General features: G+C 37.4%; 1 protein-coding gene across 1 annotated transcript in view; it reads left to right on the top strand.

Moving 5' to 3' along the window:
• The window catches only part of ARHGAP15 (Rho GTPase activating protein 15), a gene marked incomplete at its 3' end in the record, with an annotated part of 300,587 nt that overhangs the window by 128,529 nt on the left and 152,528 nt on the right, over window positions 1-19,530 (top strand). Inside the window, exons 6-7 of the mRNA XM_079539012.1 lie at window positions 15,041-15,139; window positions 17,066-17,192. Coding sequence (XP_079395138.1) covers window positions 15,041-15,139; window positions 17,066-17,192 — 226 coding nt within the window. The remainder of the gene's footprint in view (window positions 1-15,040; window positions 15,140-17,065; window positions 17,193-19,530) is intronic.

Here is a 19,530-nt window from a genome sequence, read left to right as displayed (position 1 = left end):
CTTTTGATAGGTAACACCTCAGTGTTTTTTAAATCTTTTTGGCAAATTATCATTTTCATTATATTTTTGCCTGCCATATAATATTATTATAATGGTATTAAATCACACACACGCGCGCATGCACACTCACAAACTTTATTAGCCCTCAACAAAAGGGCTGATTTATGTACCGTGCTAAGTAATACACAACAAAAAGGAAGATATTTTGCTAAAGATTAGCATGCATTTTAAGTTAGATCATCCCCCCAAGCAGCAGTGGTTTTCAAACATGCATTACATTAATGTAGTCTTAGTAAATAAGATCTCAGTAATAAAGGTACAGAGAGAAACCATGAGCACCACGGAGAGCTCGAGAGCTTGCTCGGAAGTTTCCAAAGTTTAAAGGCATTAAATACATAGGATTAAGGGGATTTTTTTTTTTTTTTCTGGGGTTCAATCACAGTTGCCTGCATTTTCTCATTGAAAGTACGCAGGCATTTCTTTTTGACCATAAAACTGTACGTTTTCTTCTAGTGTAAAAAAAAAAAAAACAACTATCAAAACAACGCAACTATAGAGCAGATTTGGCAATACTATAATTCATGTTGAGCTCTGATAAGTGCTGAAAAAGATTTACAAACTCACAGCTTGACACAGAGCCCACATGTTGGGTAGAGTGGTGGAAAAGCTCTAGAAATACTACACAGAACTTCCTGGAAGTAAAAAGAGAAGCATCAGTCAATTGTTTTTCTTAATTGAGAGCCACCTTGGGACTTGGTTGAAAATAACGTGTCTCCCTATCTTTTCTGCTGGTAAATTACCTGCCTGGGAGAGTTGTTCAGAGGCCATTCACAGTAGGCTTCTAGTGAAAGGAAAACACTGAAATTCTCACTTTATCCATCTATGAATTATAGATTTGAAGCATGCTTCAACAGGTAGCAAACAAGAAGCACAAGAATGCAATCAACCTACCTAAACATGAGTCCGGATGCTGCTACCTTCTTTGCACTAGAAAGTACTTTTTAATATACTTTTTCAAGAATCTCATTCTGCAGTCTTCATGGCAGTTGTTGCACTTGTCTGAAATCATTGGGACTACTTCTGTGGGAAATGGTTGCTTGCATAATTTTAGTTCTCTACATTTTGTACTTAAAACACTATTGGCAGTGCCATTGGTGCTTGATATTATTCAAAACATTTCAAAGTTGATAATGTTGCTGCTGGTGTGTTTTGCACTCACTGCCATAAAATATCGTGTTGCCACAAAATGTTGTGGGAGCTTAATTTAAATACCATGAGCTGTGCCCTCCTGACTTGAGTCTGGTGAAAATCCGGGATTGCTTAAAATTCTGATTACAACAAAGAGTAGTAAATTTCCAGTGACTTTCTTTTTTTTTTTCCTTCTTTTTTTCCCCCCTAGTTTCAAAAGGTTTGGCTAAGCAAATGCTTTTTTAGGCTCATTCTGTCTTGAGTGTAGTATCTAAACATATATCCAGCCTCCAATCTGACTGATGCAGACATCTCTAGAGATGAATCATTATCATCAACAGCTCCTTTCCCACTTTACTGGGCCACTCTTGTAACAACACTGCAGGATGTTTTGTGTCGGCAAGAAGCATGAGTAAAAGGGGTACAGCTGGAAAAGGGGGAACCTTGTTGTTAGAGGCAGTGTAATGCTGAATGCTGGTTGTGGGTGGATATCAGACAGTTTCCTGCTCCCAGGTTCTTTATTTTTGGGCAAAGTGAGATAATTCTGACAAAAAGCAATAGTTGCCGTTTTTTTTCTACCTGTTTGCAGTATCTTTACTGTCTTCCTGATCTCCATTAGCAGATAATCAGTCAATAATTTGTTTGAACAATTAATTAACATAAAGTCTGTAAAGAGCTCTATACATGCAAATGCATCTTTTTGAAGTTTTTCTGTAGATTTAAGGGAACTGTTTCCTTGTAAAGTGGAAAGCAGAGGTTTTACACATGTAAGGTCTATAGTCCTAAATAAGGGATGGATCAACTGAGACTTTGTATGTTTGTAAATTTTTGCAGTAGTTTGGTCTGTACATAAAGTACTTGGGACTTTGACATTAAACATTGGGACAAATAACATTTTCAATAATACATTAAATCAAACGTGTTAAAGGATTTTCCTCAACCCATCTCATCTTCCTATAAGGAAGTCAGTGAACGAATGGTTTCTATTCAGAAATGGAAGGCATTTATAAACAGATCTTTTTCCAACTCAAAAGGCATTGCTCAACTCCCTTTATATTGATATAATGACAATTCCAGACAAATAAAGAAATTTGTGACTAGCATTGTACAAAAGCAGAAAGGCAGTGAGATTAAAATGGGTACCATTTAGGCTCTGTTCAACAGCTCCGAGGATTCTTGCGGGAGAGTAACCAATGCAGTGAAAAATAAGAAACTGTGATTGCTATTTAACACTGCAGCTTTTCACAGTAGCTCAGCACAAAGTTATTTAGCACAGGTGTTTCTGTAAGTCTGATACATTGGGAAAATTCGCAGGGTTCTCCGTCTCTTGCTCCGTGTCGGCTGCGAAGTTGGTGCAGAGATGCACGGAGGGGGTTTTCAGTAGGAAACAGAGCATAGAGGCAAACGAGCAAGTTCAAAAGAATGAAACGATCTAGATTCATTTTCTTGGTTGCTAATTTTTGTAATGCATGACAGTAGTGAGGTGAATGACCTGTCATCGAGCAAAAGCAGTGAAAAACGGCAATGAGTTATCATTCAGATTTAAGCGTGAAAATGGAATCCTGTTCACTCCCGAGATAACAGCAGCTTTCCTAAGTAGTGTAGAGCTATCAGTGCTCTTTCTTTGTTACGTGAGAATTTTGATAAATATTCACCTTTTCTAACATTTCTCACTTGTTTATTCAGATCTGGTGTATTTCTGTGCACTGTACCACCTTGTTTGTGTTTGCATGTCTTTGCGTTTAGGTAAGAGGTGAAATGGTATAACTGAATTTCTAAAACCCTGAACTCTCAGGGTTTTTTTGTTGTTTTGGTTTGGGGTTTTTTTTGTTTGTTTGTTTTTTAATTCTCAAGTTCTGTCAATATCTAATTCATGGTGTAATTCTAAAGTCTTCTTCTAAATGAGTGACTTCTAGTTAATCTTATACACTGGGAGCTTGGCTGTGATAGGGAATAAGTTCATCCATTCTCAGAAGGGAATTAATGATCTATGGGAAAGATAGGCAACTAAGTTTAGCTGAAGACTAAGTATAATTTCTAAGTTATTACTTTTCTCTTAGTTTTTCATGCTGATGTGATAGTGTCTTGGTTAAAATAACCAGAGATAAATAAAAATCATATTCTTTTTCTGATACTGTATTCTTCAAGTAGTTGCTTGTTTGTTTGTTTGTCTTTTCTTCTGAAAGAAATGGGCACAGCTGCCCAGGGAAACGGTGGAGTCCTCATCCCTGGAGGTGTCCAAGAACTGTGGAGATGTGGCACTGAGGGATGTGGTCAGTGGGCATGGTGGGGGTGGGTTGATGGCCAGAGTAGGTGAACTGAGTGTTATTTTCCAACATTTATGGTTCTATAATTCTACGATAAAATTACCAGTTTGGGTTTGCGTATAACAGCAAAGAACATCATTTTCCCATGAGGTGGGATTTTTGTTGGTTTTGCTGTATCTTAATAATCCATTCTCTTCACCCAGTAGGGCTAGAATGATATAGCTTCTTTAGCTGTGAGGTTTATAAGGGACAACTAATTGTGTTTCTTGTGGTTCTGCTGTTAATTTACATGCAGCTCTTACTGCCTGTCGCTAACATGTCTTTTGTTCCCTGAAATATTCACTGTGTGAATAAATATAACTTTTCTGCTATTTTTGTTCTGACTGATTTACTCATTTCAGTCTTGTGACTGAAAACAGTGCAAGTGCTTGTATTCTGGAAGTTGCATGTTGCTTAATGAAGTACCTTGCTGAATCAGGGCTGCCGTGTTCCAGAAGATGAAAGAAAAGCACATAAGAAGCTGTACTGCCAGGTTTGGCTTTGAATGTTATTCTTTTAATCAAATTTTAGTCTTATTAGCATAGAGGATCACGGTTTTGCAAAACAAACAAAACCTTTTAGTCTTATTCTTGAAAGTGTTTGGAAATGTTAATGTAATTGGTTCTGTTTATAGTTCTTGCTTACACATCTCTGCTCATAGACATGAGTGATAGAGTCAGCTCTTCCAGCAATGGTCTAATGAGCAAGTGCCCCAAATCCCTGTGAAGTGGCTTCTTCCTTTCATTTGTGAATCTCAACATTCTGAATTGTTTTAGTGGCTGGGGAGTGGCATAAGGACTAGGTCATATGCAGGACTGTAATAAATAAAATAAAATAAAATAAAAAAATTTAAAAAGCCCTAACTCTTTCAGAAGCTAAAATTTGAAATTCCATTTTGCTTAAGATTTTCCATTTTACCTGGCAGTTCAAAATATATTTAATAGCTAGATGTTACTTTTTAGTTGCTACTCACTTTGATGGTACTGATAGTGCATATGGTGCCTATAATAAGGTGATGAGAAGGGCAGAGCCCACAAGGGTCAGGGCCTATGTGCAGGTACTCTGGTCATAGAACTTCTGCGTCTCCAGTTCATGTGCTGGATAAGCATGAATCTCCTGGCACTTGCACAGGGCTTGAATTAATATGCAATGATGACATCTTTGGACAAGAAGGCTGGAATGTGTTTTAAAACACTCTGTTTATTTCCCTGTCACGTGTACTGTACATTTATTAGTGAGAAGAAGCTGAGCAACAGTCACGGTGTTGCAAGACTCCAGATATATGGTATTATGATTATGGAGGACTCAAAACCCCAATACTCAGCCATTTATCTGCCTGGTAATTTGGTATATTTTTAGCATCTCTTTATATTTAGATTCCTAAGTTCCTGAAAGAGCTGTCACCCCAAACCTCCATTTGGCTATACTGCATCATCCCAAAGCTTGTGATAGAGAAGCATACCAGGCTTTCAGACACATATTTAGAAAAGAGGGAGAGAGTCTGCCAAATTCCCAAAAAACTGCTTCCCAACTCCCTTCACGAATAGCAGAAAATTACTTGTTATCAGTGGGTAATTCAACAACAAACATTATTGATTATCCAACCTCAATCTTTACAGTCTAGATGGCCAAATATTTTGCAATCATTCTTTCTATTTAAAACTAAAAGCTGTGATTTTTATTTTGGAAAAAATAGAATTTTTCGATTTTTCTGCATGACACATCACATTCTGGTGTGTCCCTCCAGATTGTCCAGTGTGTTAGCCAGAAGTTTGACTGACAGATGTCAAAGTGTACATCATGATCTAATACTTGAGAAAAGGCTATGTTAGTCAGAAATTTCAGATACTTGGAAAAATCAGACATTTAAAAGATAATATATAGGCCTTGCAGTGTTTGGCATTTGGCATATCCTGCTGCATGCCAGTAACTCAACAACTTAGACAGTACATATCTCTTATTGCTTTTTTCTAATTCCATGTGTATTTATTAAAAAACAGTGCATTACAAAATTGATCAGTGTAGGTTAGCATGTTCATGAACTACATAGTCAAATAATTCAGTAGTTACTGCTAGATAAATAAATTCAGCTGGTGTACAAAACTCACTGAGATCTGAACTGTATCCTCTTTTCCTAGAAGAGCCCCTTTGACACCTATTGTGAAAAGATAATTTGATATTTTGGCTATGTGATATTTTTAAATAACATTTTGATTAACCTTTTTTCATTACTACTCTACTTCTTAAAGCAGCATATAATTTTAAAGGCCACTGTATTTTCATTGCTGCGAGCTCAGGTCTAGAATAAATAAAGAAGAAGATCCAGAATTCTCTACCAGTGGAACACTTGTTTAAAACTGTCACGAGAACATGGAGATATGCAGTGTCAATTTTATGGATTACAAGAATTTCTAATTAATGAAATTAGAAGATGTTATTCTTTAAATGAAACAGGATCTCCATGCTATCTATGCTGTGTTACTTATTATATGAAGTGACATGACTGACAAAACCCAAAGCTCTAAGAAATACTCATAGTCTGGACTTGAAGTTTCCATATTCCTCAGTACTTAGCTAAGTACTGCATGTATATTATTGCCTGTGAAAGTTTTCTAGTAAGACCATTAATCATCAAATCTTAGCTAGATAGCTACAATGTATGGAAAATATTTGTTGTTGGATATTTTTGTGCATATTGTCCGCTCATCATAATTTCTATTGAAACACTAAATACTTTCTTTGGGGGGGGAGGGGGTAATGGAAATATTTTAAGTTGCTGTTATTTTTCTTAAATGAATACAACAGCCTTTTTGGAGCTTATCTTTTCCTAATATTTATGTACAAATAAAGATGGAAAGAAGATGTTATGCACTGTTGTCTCTCTGCATGGAAGGAAGGATGATAACCATTTTATTTTCCTGCTGCAACACTCAGGAGCTTGGCACAGCTGGCAGAGTGTACATTCAGATCATGGATGAACTTTGATGTTTTACATTGTTTTTAGACAATAGCAAGCATGGCTGTGTAGCAGCAGGATATTACAGTTACCGTTCAGTAGACCTGTTTTCATAGAAAAGGACCTCCTGCCTCTTTGCTCCAGGCCATAAAACCCCTGTGACAGAGATGGTGTTTTGTATGTCTAGCAGTAGGAGGATTCTTGAGTTGTTGCACTGGTTTTTGGGAAGTTAATAAAATAAATAGCTATTTTAAGAAATGACTGCAATTTCTGCATTCTCTGTACCTGAAAAGGCTCTGAGTAAGAAATTTAAAAAATAATAATAAATGGAAAGGAAACAATAAGCAGAACAAGGAAAAATTCTATTCAGTAGTGCTTGTTTCATCTCTAAGAGATGCTTTATTCAACAGCAGGTATCAATCCCCACAAGTAACATCTGCTATCAGAGGATTTGCAGGTACACCTTTGCTCACTGCTAGCTGAATTTGTGTCAGTATTATAATTCACCAGATTTCTGCTTTTCACTCAACCAGGATTAGCATTGACTTGGGCTGGAGGGCATTCAAGCTGCTGTTCTTCTTTTAGCTATATTTCTCTGTAAACATCTAATTGTTTCAAAAAGTGATGTAAAGTGTGCAAAAACCTGAATTCAATGCAAATAAGTCTGTGCAGCTCTGAAGTTAACAGGTGTTCTCATTAGTGTAAGTAGACAAGGAACGATTCTTAAATGTTTTATAAACACTTATAATCATGGCCAAATACATTACTGTAAGTATAAAGATACTTATAACAGCATATCTTTTTTTCTTATTGTGCAATCTCAGCACTTATTAATAGGAGACATGTGTCAGTAAATGAAATCCTCAAAGCCAGTACTGGCTTCTGCCTGCAAATAATATAGCTGTAAAATGCTCTGCTACCGATGAATAAATTCCTCACTAAAATAAGAGTCAACAAAATGAAATCTTCACACATAGCACATATATATTTTAAATATATATCTTTGCTTGTACTGAGACTAGAGCATTCATTCTCCCTTTGATATTTTTTTTGTTTGTTAGGAGGACTTATCATGTTGAATTTTGCTCACATATATCATAAAGTGTTATAACGTGCATATAAAATTGGACAGGAGGACCATTTATCACAAGGTCTTGTCCAGCTGGTAAAACTAAGAAAGGCAGGGACTTCTCTAAGAAACCATTGCCAATATCTCTGTATGCGGCTGTGTAATATATGGCTTCAGATTGTAAAAGCAATAACAGTAAAATATTACCCCAAGGAGAAAAGTAGCTTGCAGTAGGTATTCATACAGTGCCTTAAGTCTTCGTCTGTGGACAACATACGCAATTGTCTACGCACAGACATGAGTTGTGTCTTAATTATTCTCTCTTGCTTTTCAGCTGTAACCAATTTTGGGGTACATCTTTCTCGCTTCCCATATCTGTGGCGACTTGCACTTCTCCTCACTTTCTCTTAATGCCTGTCAGGAGTGTTCCTTCCTTTTCCATCGAACAACATGTGTTCTCTTTCACACATCAGTAAACGAAAGAAGAAATAGATCTGGACCACTGTGTGAAAAAGGGAGAATGGTCACCCATTCCTTCAAATTATTGGAAGTGAGCCCATACCCCCATCAAATCATTGATCCTTTCCTCCTGTGGGGACACACTCTCCAGTGTTATCTCTTGAAACCCAAAGAATTTTGGTCTGTTGGGACTTAATCTGCTTTCATCATGACATCCTTTCTGTTCACTGTCTTCCTTACAAATGATATAAATCAGTTCTTCTGCTTCTGAAATTTTTCACAGGCAGAGATGGAGGGTGATTTTCCTCACAATACAGAGAGAAGATCCAATTCTCTCTTCACTAATAGTAATGCAGTTCAGTGAAAACTTACATATACTATGAGTTTATTGCACAGCAGAAGAGAAGCATTAAGCTCATGTATGTTTTTCTTCTTAATGGTCCCAAAATTCATTGTTTTACTACAGAATTATTTGGAAGAACTCAGTCCTAGAAATTTACTGGAAAATAAACATATTTGTTTATCACTGGTGGAATAGTTTCATTTAAAGAAAAATCCTGTTATTTTGTAGAAATTTATCCCCAGAATTCAGACTGTTGAATCCACTTCAAAGACATTGATGTAAATACCCACAACATTAGATTTCACTAAAAATCAAGTTATTCATACAAGCAGGTTGCTTTGGTATTATGAACCCACAAAGGTTTCCAGAAAATGGATGTGCAAGTCAGTGTTACCACAAGGCTGCACAATTGAAGACATTTCCTGTAAACATCTGGCAGCAATTGGTCTTACAATTGCTAATATTGTGGAAGTTGTGAAAACACAGGATCTGTTTGTTGCCTCTTTGCAATACTCGGTTTTCACAGTAATTTTTACAGAGTCAGAAGAAACAGGGTAATTATAACATAAGGTTCAACATCTTTAGATATGTAGAACATTTTCTGTTGCTTAAAACAAATATTCCCAAAGAAAGTATAAAACATTTTTCTGACTTGCAAAGTTTTTGCAGTCTATCATTTAAATTACTTAAATAAAGGGAGCTTTACTACTCCCAAAAGCTGAGAATATAACACCCGCCATGCATATTAGCTTGATCTTTTTGACAGACCAGAAAAGTGTTTGTGTGTGCCAATTAAAACAAAAATGGATCCCCAGTGGCTTGTTCCTCACACAACTTCTGAAGACTGCTATCATTGTATGCTGGGGTAACCCTGGATAAGGCGGCTATCCAAAGTAAACAAACTTTTCAAAACTTTCATGACAGATGGGGGTTACAAATGCATTTTAATAAGAGAGTTGCCAAAGCAACTTTTTTTTGCAATCAGCATATATTTACTTAACATCTAGCAACATTGGGAACACAAGGCAGATAGTTTCTCACAAAATGTTTTAACAAATATCATTTTTTTTGGAAACATTGGTTGAAGACCTCTTCTTCCAAGCTGATATGTCTCCCTCACTTCAGTGTTAACTTTTTCTCGACATGCAAAGGACTGCTGGCTTGGTAAAGCCAGACTGTAATATGAGACAGACAATCTGCTTGATAATGAAATTTCTTTGGTAGTCATAAACATCTTAGAGTCCTTTAAGTAATTTAACTATGAGCATAACCATGGCTACCTCTCTTGAAAAGCCTGAATTGTATAATGGATATATGAAGCAGCATGGATATAATGCAATCGCATACTGATCCTTTTGTTTTCTTCTATTTGCATTTCTTGAATATTAGAGTCTCAGCTCACTGTAGTACAGCAGAGAGAGATATTTTATTTATCCTCTGCTGCTCACTCATTCAGCGTAAACATGGCCAAGAGACTGGATTATCTGTAAGAAAGAATTTGAGATCAACTTTCAGAAATGCTGTTTGACTTTTGACATGTTTTTAAAAACTTATATATCTCTATCCCTGTTTAATTCAAATCCAGATAATTAAACCACTAAGGAGCATAGTGTCTCCCAACTTTAATTAATTCTACTTCTGCTGTGGGTGTGGACACAAGTTTCTATCTTTTATGTATTTATTCTCATGCTATATTATATTCTAATGATATGCCTTATTTTTTCAATAACATTTTGAAAAAGAGAGAAAAGTCCTGGTTTGTTTCTTTTTTTCCTTTTTCTCCCCCCTTTTTCTTTTGTTGTTTTTCCCTGCCTTGGTGGTTGCCATGCAGATGGAGAGTGGCATGTCCCGCGTTATGTGGATAGGATGGCTAGATCCCATCCTGCAAAAATATCTCAAAAAAGTAGAGGCAAAGCCTAGATTCCTCTTCTTTAAGGGAATCAAGATGGTTAACGTGATCAGAAAAAAGCTTGTAAGACGCAAGGTGAGATGAAGGAAGCGGTGGGAAGGGGGAAGAGTGTTAGCTTTTGAGCTAGAAATGCTCCAGCGACTCACATTTCCTTTTTTCCTACATATATCAAGAGCAGCAATCCCAATGCACAGTGCAACAAGAGGAACACATTTTATTGAGTTTCTGCACACTGAGGTATCTGTCAATCTAAGTTTAAATCACTTAGCGTTCACCACAGGCTGTGGGAGTCCCAGGTGACATCAAAATTTAGGTTTTCTGCACTGGATTTTGCACTGGATTTAGCTTCAGTGTAGGGTTTCCACGGTCTAGAAGCATCCAATAATCCAACACTGGACTAATGGGATTGTTTATACAAGGAGCTACTACCACAATAGTCTAGGATTTTTTTAGGATGTCCTGCATTCAGAAGGAAGTAAACTATGTTATGTTTTGGTATTTGGCTGAAATAAGAAATGGGGAGATGGGTTCTTGGTGGCTGCACATGAGCCATATGTGAAACACACACTTTCCAAGCTGCTTGCTCCATGCTCATTCACTGCAGGAGAGAGACTCTGAAGTGTTTTTGCTGTATTTCTTCTTCCCCAAAGAGTTCTCCACTTCCTGCATTGAAGTTTGTGCTCGGCATTCTCTGAAAATAGTTCATCACTGCAAATAATAGTTGTAGTCACCAGAGATGCATAAGCACACTTTGAAGTGAGTGAATCAATAATACGGTTTTGTATTTTTGTTTTGCTGTGTGATTTTTTTCTCCCTTTTCCATATCTCCATAGAGTGCCTATCAGTATGACTGCTCAAATTGCCTCCATCCCTATTCTGCAGCTAAAAGAAATGTATACTGGTAAAGAACCAAAGGGATATGCCATGAAGGATATATTTTTTTCACAACAGTGCAATAGTCCCTGGTCCAACATTTGTAGGAAGGCTGTGGCCAAAAACTTCTGGGCTTATTCCATGGCGTTTTTATGTCTTTGATCTCCTGTGTTGTTTTGGCGTGGGTATATCATGAAAGACGAGAATCTCTGAGATGTTTTAAAAGGTGAACTGAGTTAGCTGTAAAAGTTTGGAAGTCCTAGAGAAACACAGCCACGCATGGCACATTGCATGTGCCAGAGGATGACCTAGCATCAAAAAAGCATAGGATTTGTGGGATTTTTAGGAAATACTGATCCCAGACAAGATATGGGGTATTTATGTAATTTAACGGTAATGGCATTATTAAAACATAGTAAACTGTGCTGTATGGGTATCTTTTCGTTTAATAATGTAGGATCTTGTTGAATACAGGTTTAGCAGAGCGTTATGCTGACATACCCTTTTCCCTTTGCAACTGTGTGTAATGACAAGAGAAATCTATAATGAACTAACAACAGAATATTATGAAAAGGTGTTTCACACCTGCCCTCTACTTTCCACACTTCGTTGGCAGCCCAGCAGCACACCAAATTTAACATGCATTTACCTGCAGTGAGACAATGCGTTCAAATCATCAGTGCTGAACAGTAGGACTGCAGTTGTAAAACTGTTCTCGATGAAGAACTCAGCCTGAGAAGGGATTTTTCCAAGGTACTATAGCAAGAAAGGACTTGGGGAGCTTTGGCTCCACTATAAGCAACATGAAGGACACACTGTTGGAAAACAAGAGGGCTGATGCAGGTTGTTATTCTTGTGGGTATTTATTGCTGACAACAGCCTCACAGTTCTGCTTGGTAAGGCCTTGCTAATTCCAGACTGGAGCCTTTGCAAAAATGATGGAGAAGGATTTCAAGAAATATTAAAAAAAAATCAAAGCACCTCAAAACACAATGGAGGCTGGCAACTAGAACATTTTTTCTTTTTTTTTTTTTTCTCTTCTTGTTTTTTAAGGTTTCTCTTTCATTTTCTCTCCAGTCCCTGTTTACTTCAGCAGTGCCTAATACAAGGACGGTGTGTTAGCATGCCTTAATATGGAGCAATTTATGCTTGTTGTTAGTTATACATCGTTTAGGGCTGTGATCATAAATTGTTCAATCACAAGGTTTACTCAAAGCTAGCATTCTTTACTGATGTCTTTTCCCAAGGGTGTTGAAAATTCGATTGTTCAAAGTGCAAATATGGTTTAGCAATCCCTTCCAAGAACCATTTATCAGAAATCCTAAGGAGGTAATATATAAAAGTAGGATAGGAAACCTGCACGTTAAATGGGATTTACCAGCCAAAGCCTTTGGAACTGCTTTCCTGTGAATGACTGGAATGGAGCAGAACAAAGTCAATTACTGACTGTAATTAAGGAGTGGATGCATTTAAACTGTAGAGAGCAGTAGCAGTCTTCTTGAAACTGTCTAGTTGCTCTGAAGATTAGTCTGAGGAAAGAAAGAAAAGAGCTTGAACTATATCTTATGGAAAGTATATTTTAAATGAATTCTCTTCCCTCAATACTATGATCTGTTTTTACAGATTTGCTCCTAAAACATCGATAATATATGATTATCAGAATAACACATTCAGACAAAGAAACTTTCAACATGTAGTTTACTTTGGTCTTGTTAGCAATGGAGTGTCTCTTTTGCATATCATGCAGTACAAATGTTTATGCAGTGCTGAATACTTGTATTTTCATGCATCCTGAATTTACTGAACGGGAGTCTGAACTACGTCGTGTCCCTTTTAAGCCATCAAAATACAGTAAATCCAATTACATATGTTGCTCTTACTTTGAAACTGTTATTCCATTTTATAATTTTAATAATGATTTGTTTATGCTGGGAGAGAGGCATCGGATTGAATTGTTGCCTGCGTTTAGTCTAATCCATATCTGCATGTATACATTAAAGGTGATAAAATGTAATGCATTTTGATCCCAAAACTTGCAGCATGAACTGGGCGCAAACCTGGAGGCCATCTCTTTTAACTGCTTACCTTAAGTTGAATTTGGGCTTTTGTTTGTTTGTTTGTTTGTTTGTTTGTTTGTTGGGATAAAGAGAATGGATAGCACATGAGCAGCAGTTAGCACCGCGGCGGAGGACTAACGACGGGATTCCAATGTCCCCAGCTACTAGCTCTCCCTGCGCGCCGTGAACAATAGAGAGGCTGGAGGTCTGCTCCTGAAGGGCTGGTGTGGGGCTGGCTGGGGCTGGGAACATCTGCAGGCAGGCGGGCAGGCTCCCAACCCGCGCTGGGAGCCCATTCCCACATTCTCTTCAGCACTCTCACAGGATGTCTCCACTGGAGCTGCGCTGATGGGATTTTCCTTAATGCTGATGACTTTGGAAACCTTCCTTACAGGCATTTCCTCAATAACAGGAGGGTTATAGAACAATTAATAAAACAAGCTGGGTTTTTTTTTTTTTTGCTTTTTTTTTTTTTTTTTTTTTAATTTTCCCCTGGTAGTATTTCAGTTTTAAGAAAGATGTGGGGGACCATCTGAGCTGGTTTGTTTCTTTATTCTTTAGGAAAGACTCTTGACATGAGCGGATGCAGCGAAACAGTAGCACTTCAGGTCACCAGATTTAATAGGCTGCGCCAGGTCTTAGCAGCTCTGTTCTGCTTTTCCTCACACTCTGCTCGGAGGGAAACCTCTGTGTTCAGCCATTCCCTGAGAAAAAGCCAAACAGGTTTTGGATCTGAGAAATACCACACCCTGATGAGCAGCTGTTGTAAGGACTGAGAGTGTGTCCCAAACCACTGTAACTTGAGCGTGCAGTTTGGATGCTACCTAGTTTTGCACAGGCATCTCTTCACAACAGTAATACTACTACTAATAATAATGAAGCTTTGGTTGGTGGGCTCTGAGCTGTTTTGGAGCAGGCACAGGGTGAGATCCTTCCTGCATCGTGCTAACCACGGTGGAAGATGCTAACAGATCTGCACATAGGCAGAGCTACTTTACCCTGCATCCATGTATGCTATGCTGCAGCTCCTTGCCTCAGTTTTGCTATCTGTATAACGGTTCTTTTAACTTGTTTTGTAAAATAATCTAGAGATCTAGATCTGTTTTTTGCAAAAACTCATTTCAATATATATATGTGTGTGTGACAGCGATTAATCATTATTTTCATGGTGGTTTTCAGAAGTTCAGACCAGCAGAATGTGCATGCATATTTGCACCAAATATTGTTAGGCAGTGAAACAGTGTTATCAGGGGAGTGAATATTCTTTTGATAAATATCCCCAGAGTGGGGGTCAAAAATGTAAATACTCTTCTATTTAGACAAACTGAGGATTTTTCCTCTGGTAAGTGGGCTCCTAATTACTTTGCCACAGCCATCTTTGATAGCAGTTTTCTTTATGTGAAGAAAAAGTGACTATTAAATTGACCAAAATGCTTGGAAATGGACTCTGGGATCACAGGTATATAGGAAATGTGTAAAATCGAGGATAGACAAATCAGATATAAAAATAAAACCAGAATTGAAATGCAAAGTGAAAATAACAGGAATTAATTCTCACTTTGAATTCATTTCTTTTCAGGATGCTTTGATTTACATCTGAGCTGTCTGTCGTGTTGAGTTCCCTGGCTTTTCTTAACTTTTTGTCACATTATCATTATTTTTGCACTATTTGTGTACGGTGGTTGCAATGCTGAGACAATATCTCGTTTGTTGTGACATATACTAAACAGCTTTCAGACAGAGGTTCAAAACTCCTTGGTAACTCTGGGAGATAATTATTGATACAAAGGGAAGCATTTGGGTATGTAGCAGAGATAATAGCAAAAAATGATCTGTCCTGTGCACTTCACTTACCTGTCACCATCCATGCTCTTCCCCAGATCACGACAGTGTCAGGAAATGAGTTCCTCCTCCAGTCGGATATCGACTTTCTCATATTGGATTGGTTCCATGCTATCAAAAATGCAATTGACAGATTGGTATGTATTTGTTTTGGCTGTTACCTTTATTAATTAAGATGTAGCAATTTCAACTTCATTTGCTTAGGCATCTCTGCAGGTTTCAGGCAGCTAGCAACTAGCTAGACATTCCTTTATCTGAAGGGTACAAAAATATGCAAATCTTCTGAAAAATGCCAGATAAACAAGGTTGTTGAACTAAAATGTCATTTGAATCTTGCCTGGAAATGCAACGCTACATTTATTTCTCTGAAATAACAAGGACGATGGTTTGCTGAGGGTTGTAAAAGCACACAAGCACTTAATAACTAATGAATTTTTGCATTTTCTGTTTATGGAGCCTACAGTATATAATCTTCAATAGAACTATTACTACATTTGATCCTTTTATGAATTTTTGTATTACTTATTCACAAGAATAACACTAGCAAATAATATTCCTTTGTAACTGATTGCTGTTATTCTCCTAGGAAAGCTGGGTTTTTTTTTCTACGAGAAGTAAGCAGGGCTGCGCTTTATTAAAACACTTTTTAATTACCAAACCAGATTCAGCTGTAGCTTTTTCTTTCTCTTTTTGCCACTCTCAGTACAAATTCCAAATGATGGCCTTCTCTGCCTGCTCCAAGAACATACTTTTGTCGGGGGGGGGGGGAGCATTGACTTCCCTTGTTCACAGCAGAATGTGACGAGAGAAAATTACCCCAATTTATTGCATTTTTCAAAGGTTTTTTTTGTTTTGTTTTGTTTTTTGTTTTGTTTTTTTTTTTCTGAAATGGAATTGGCAGAGAGGGCACAGTCAGTCTCTTGGAAAGGGTTAACCTGAGCAGGGCTACTGTTCCCTTAAAGAGCTGCAAACATTCTATTACCCTGAGGCTATAATCAGCCAAGAAAAGTTTGATCTGATGATGTATGTCTTCATAGTGCGCATTTCATTGGCTATGCAAGGATATTGATATCCCACTGAAGATTTTGGGGTGGAGTTTACCGTAGAGACTTTCTCTTTTTTTGTGCGTGCTACTCAGCTAAGCATCTAATAGACTCAACTATTGTTTCAGTGCTGCTCTGCAAAGAGGTAAAATAATGGCTTTTGCAGCTCAGATCACACGGTGAGCCACAGCAACATATAGCAAAGTGGTGGTACAGGAGGGCAGGGCTTGTCCCATTGCTGCATGCCCAGGACAGGATGCCACCAAAAGCACTCACTGGAGGTTTCATCGAATCATAAAATGACCTGGGTTGAAAAGGACCACAATAATCATCTAGTTTCAAGCCCCCTGCTATGTGCAGGGTAACCAACCATTACACCAGTTTCACCCATTACATTTGTTCTAGTTTTAAAACTTTCCCAGCCATCAAGACAGCAGATCTCACCTGACCTTGCAAAATGGGGGGAGATGTGCAATTAGCCAAAAAAAAAATTGTCTTCCTCCTTTTTTTTCTGATTGTGACAAACACTGGGACCACTACTTGTCCCTAACAATTAGAGTAGCAGAAAAAGAGCCCTGCTCTTCCCTAAGCTTATACCAGCAGAATTTAACCCAAATCTGTACAGATGTTTGAAACAATTGTGTTTGAAAGAACATTTACTGTGAATATCTAAAACAGAAAGGCTACTTTAACAACCTTCCTCTCCGCAATAATTTGGAAATAGCCTACAATGTGGAAATCATTTTGGTCTCTAAGGCCTAAGGAAGCAGGCTTTTTGTTTTCCTTACTTAAATGGGAATTTATCTCAGAAATTAAGATCAGTCTGTTGGGGCATAAAAGCTTTGCCATATGAAAAATTTTGCATTACACTTCCCTTAAATAATATACTCACTACATCACTTGCTGTGTCTATTAGCTCCTTATTCTGTGCTGGCATTCTGCAATCTCCTGCTGCATTCATACAAATAATAATTTTATTAGAAGCACGCATAGATATAAATATACATTTTCTTTCCCCAGCCAAAAGAACGGAGTTGTACATCGAGAAATTTGGAGTTCAAACTCAGCAGATCCTCCAGCACTGAATTACTGAATAGATTAGACACTGAATCCAAAGAATCAAAGCCTGAACACAGAAAATCTTTAAGTAAGATATTTTTCTTTCTGTTTTTTTTTTTTCTTTTTCTTTTTTTCCTTCTGTTTCCCCTTTGTAAAATAAATACACCATTAAAGGGTAAGATAATTTTTATTACATACAGAATGTAAGGAAGATCACTGAGAATTGTAAAGCTGAATGTGTTCTGGGCTGATATACATAACTTGCATTTAAGTAAAGACAGTTACTAGCTCCACATTTTTAAAGGGTGACATTCCCTCCTAAACGAAATAAATTTGTTTAGAAGACATTTATTCAAGCCATTTATTTTTAAAAATAAGCAACATGAGTCCTATGCTAATGGTCTATTGCAGTTGCTTTGTTTCCATTTTAGTAAAATACCTCAAATTGCTAGAGTAATTTTGTCTGTTATGTATTTTATACACTGTATTGCTGAAAGACCTGGCATTTCCTCTTTAGCCGTCATTCAGGGATGGTTCTGTAATTGTATGGAAAGTAAATTTCAGGGATCAAGGTGGATTTTTATTGGTATGATTACAAAAGAAAGTGATCTAAAGCCGGTAAGGGGTGGGCTTCAGCCCACTGAGACTTTCCTCTTCCAGTTCGTGTTGAGATGTTTGTGGTACTGGGGGCAGCAGGAGCTGGGGGCGACCCCAAATCTCCCACTGAGCTTTTTAAAATGTCACCCCCTCTCCCAAATCTTTGTTTTCCTTCTTTGTTTGGCAGGAGTCGCATGGTGCTGCTAATGTAAGCACCGTGACAGCTTTAGCCCCGCGTGCTGCTCCGAGATACCTATAGGTGCTGACGGTCTGTGCGGGAATTTGCCTGCACGCATTTCAGTGCAGGATCAAAGCCTGAGATGCTAGGAAAAGAGTTACAATAAAAAGACCCGGCATCGCTATTTTTAATGATAATTATCCACATATTCATAAATGTATGCACACATGCATGCGCTCCCACAAACACAAACACTGAGATTCATTAAATAGTCTCTTTTTGCAGACCAAAGCTTTTTGTTGTTGTTTTCTTACCATCTCAGAGATTTTTTATATATATATATTTAATATATTTTTAAAGATTTTTCTTTCAGTTATAAAATATAAAGTAGTCTGGGTGTATTTGTAAAAAAAAAAATGTCCCAGTGCCTTTGTGCTGTGTGTATAACATTGCATTTCTCTGAAGGAGAAAAAACGAGACAGAGAGCGCAGTAAGTTTGGTGGGCCTGATTCTGCTCTCATTGCAGCTAATAGCAAAGCACCCACAAATTGTCTCAGCACTCGGAGAAAATTCACTTATTTATTTTGATTTCTCACATATTTTAACTGATAATTTGTCAAACAAAACAGAAAAAGTGAACGCGAGCAGTGTCATGGACTTATTCTACATTTCTTTTCAAACCTTAGAGAATTGTGAGTAACCTTCGTTTTGTTCAAGGCTATTTAAACTATTAAAAATCGTGAAAATATCTGCTGTGAATCAAAGCTGGGATCTAAACAGTGCAGCTTGGATTGCTTCTAAAATATGTATTCAGAACTTTTTTGGCCCCTTGAGATCTAGTAATTATGTGGAATTAGAAAAATCATATTATTCACTTACTTATTAGTAGTCTAAGCACAAACTGTATTGTCAGTTTTCTGCCTTTGGCTTTCTGTGCCCTTAATGTTCACACAAGTATCGTAGCCAGAATTATCGGCAGCTAGAGCCAAAATTGCTTTAAAAAGGCATGAGAACTGGTAATGACACATTGTTAGCAGTTAACAGGTGGTCGTTTCATTGTCCAGTTTGACTGCAGAGCACAGAGAAGATATGTTCAATATCTGCAAGTGTGTTTATAAAGTTCTTGCAAAGTTTAACGATTCTGTAGTTTTATAGTACTCTCTTATTATTGTCTGCTGCCAATGTCGAATCCAAACAAAGGAAATTTTTTAAAGATGGCTTAAAACACCTCCAGTTTTACATGGAGAACAAGCAACTGATGCCTACTAGAAGGCTACTTTGACCCCCAGTGATCTTTTATGAAATATTCAGATGGTTCATTCATTTGTATTTTCCTTCTTCGCATTTTAAGGGTTGCCAAAAAATAATAATAATAATAATCCAGTTTTTGAGTAAGTACTGCTGTGGCGTTGATCTTTTTAGCAGCACAAATATATAAAGGACAGGTATATTCCTCTCAAAGTGATCAAATGAATTTTCTCTTTAATTTAAAACTGTGGAGGCTGTTCCTGGAGACCAAGTAGACAGAATTTGGGCTTTCTGTATAATCCTAATTGCTTCTGCTCACACTACAAGGACAAATGGTAATTTTCAGTTACGCTTTTTGACTTGTAGACACAAATTTCATTGAAAATTAGGCTTAAACTGCCAG

The sequence above is a fragment of the Tetrao urogallus genome, assembly GCF_951394365.1.
Source record: "Tetrao urogallus genome assembly, chromosome: 8".
Classification (NCBI taxonomy): Eukaryota; Metazoa; Chordata; class Aves; order Galliformes; family Phasianidae; genus Tetrao; species Tetrao urogallus.
This window is presented reverse-complemented; position numbering and strand designations above follow the sequence as displayed.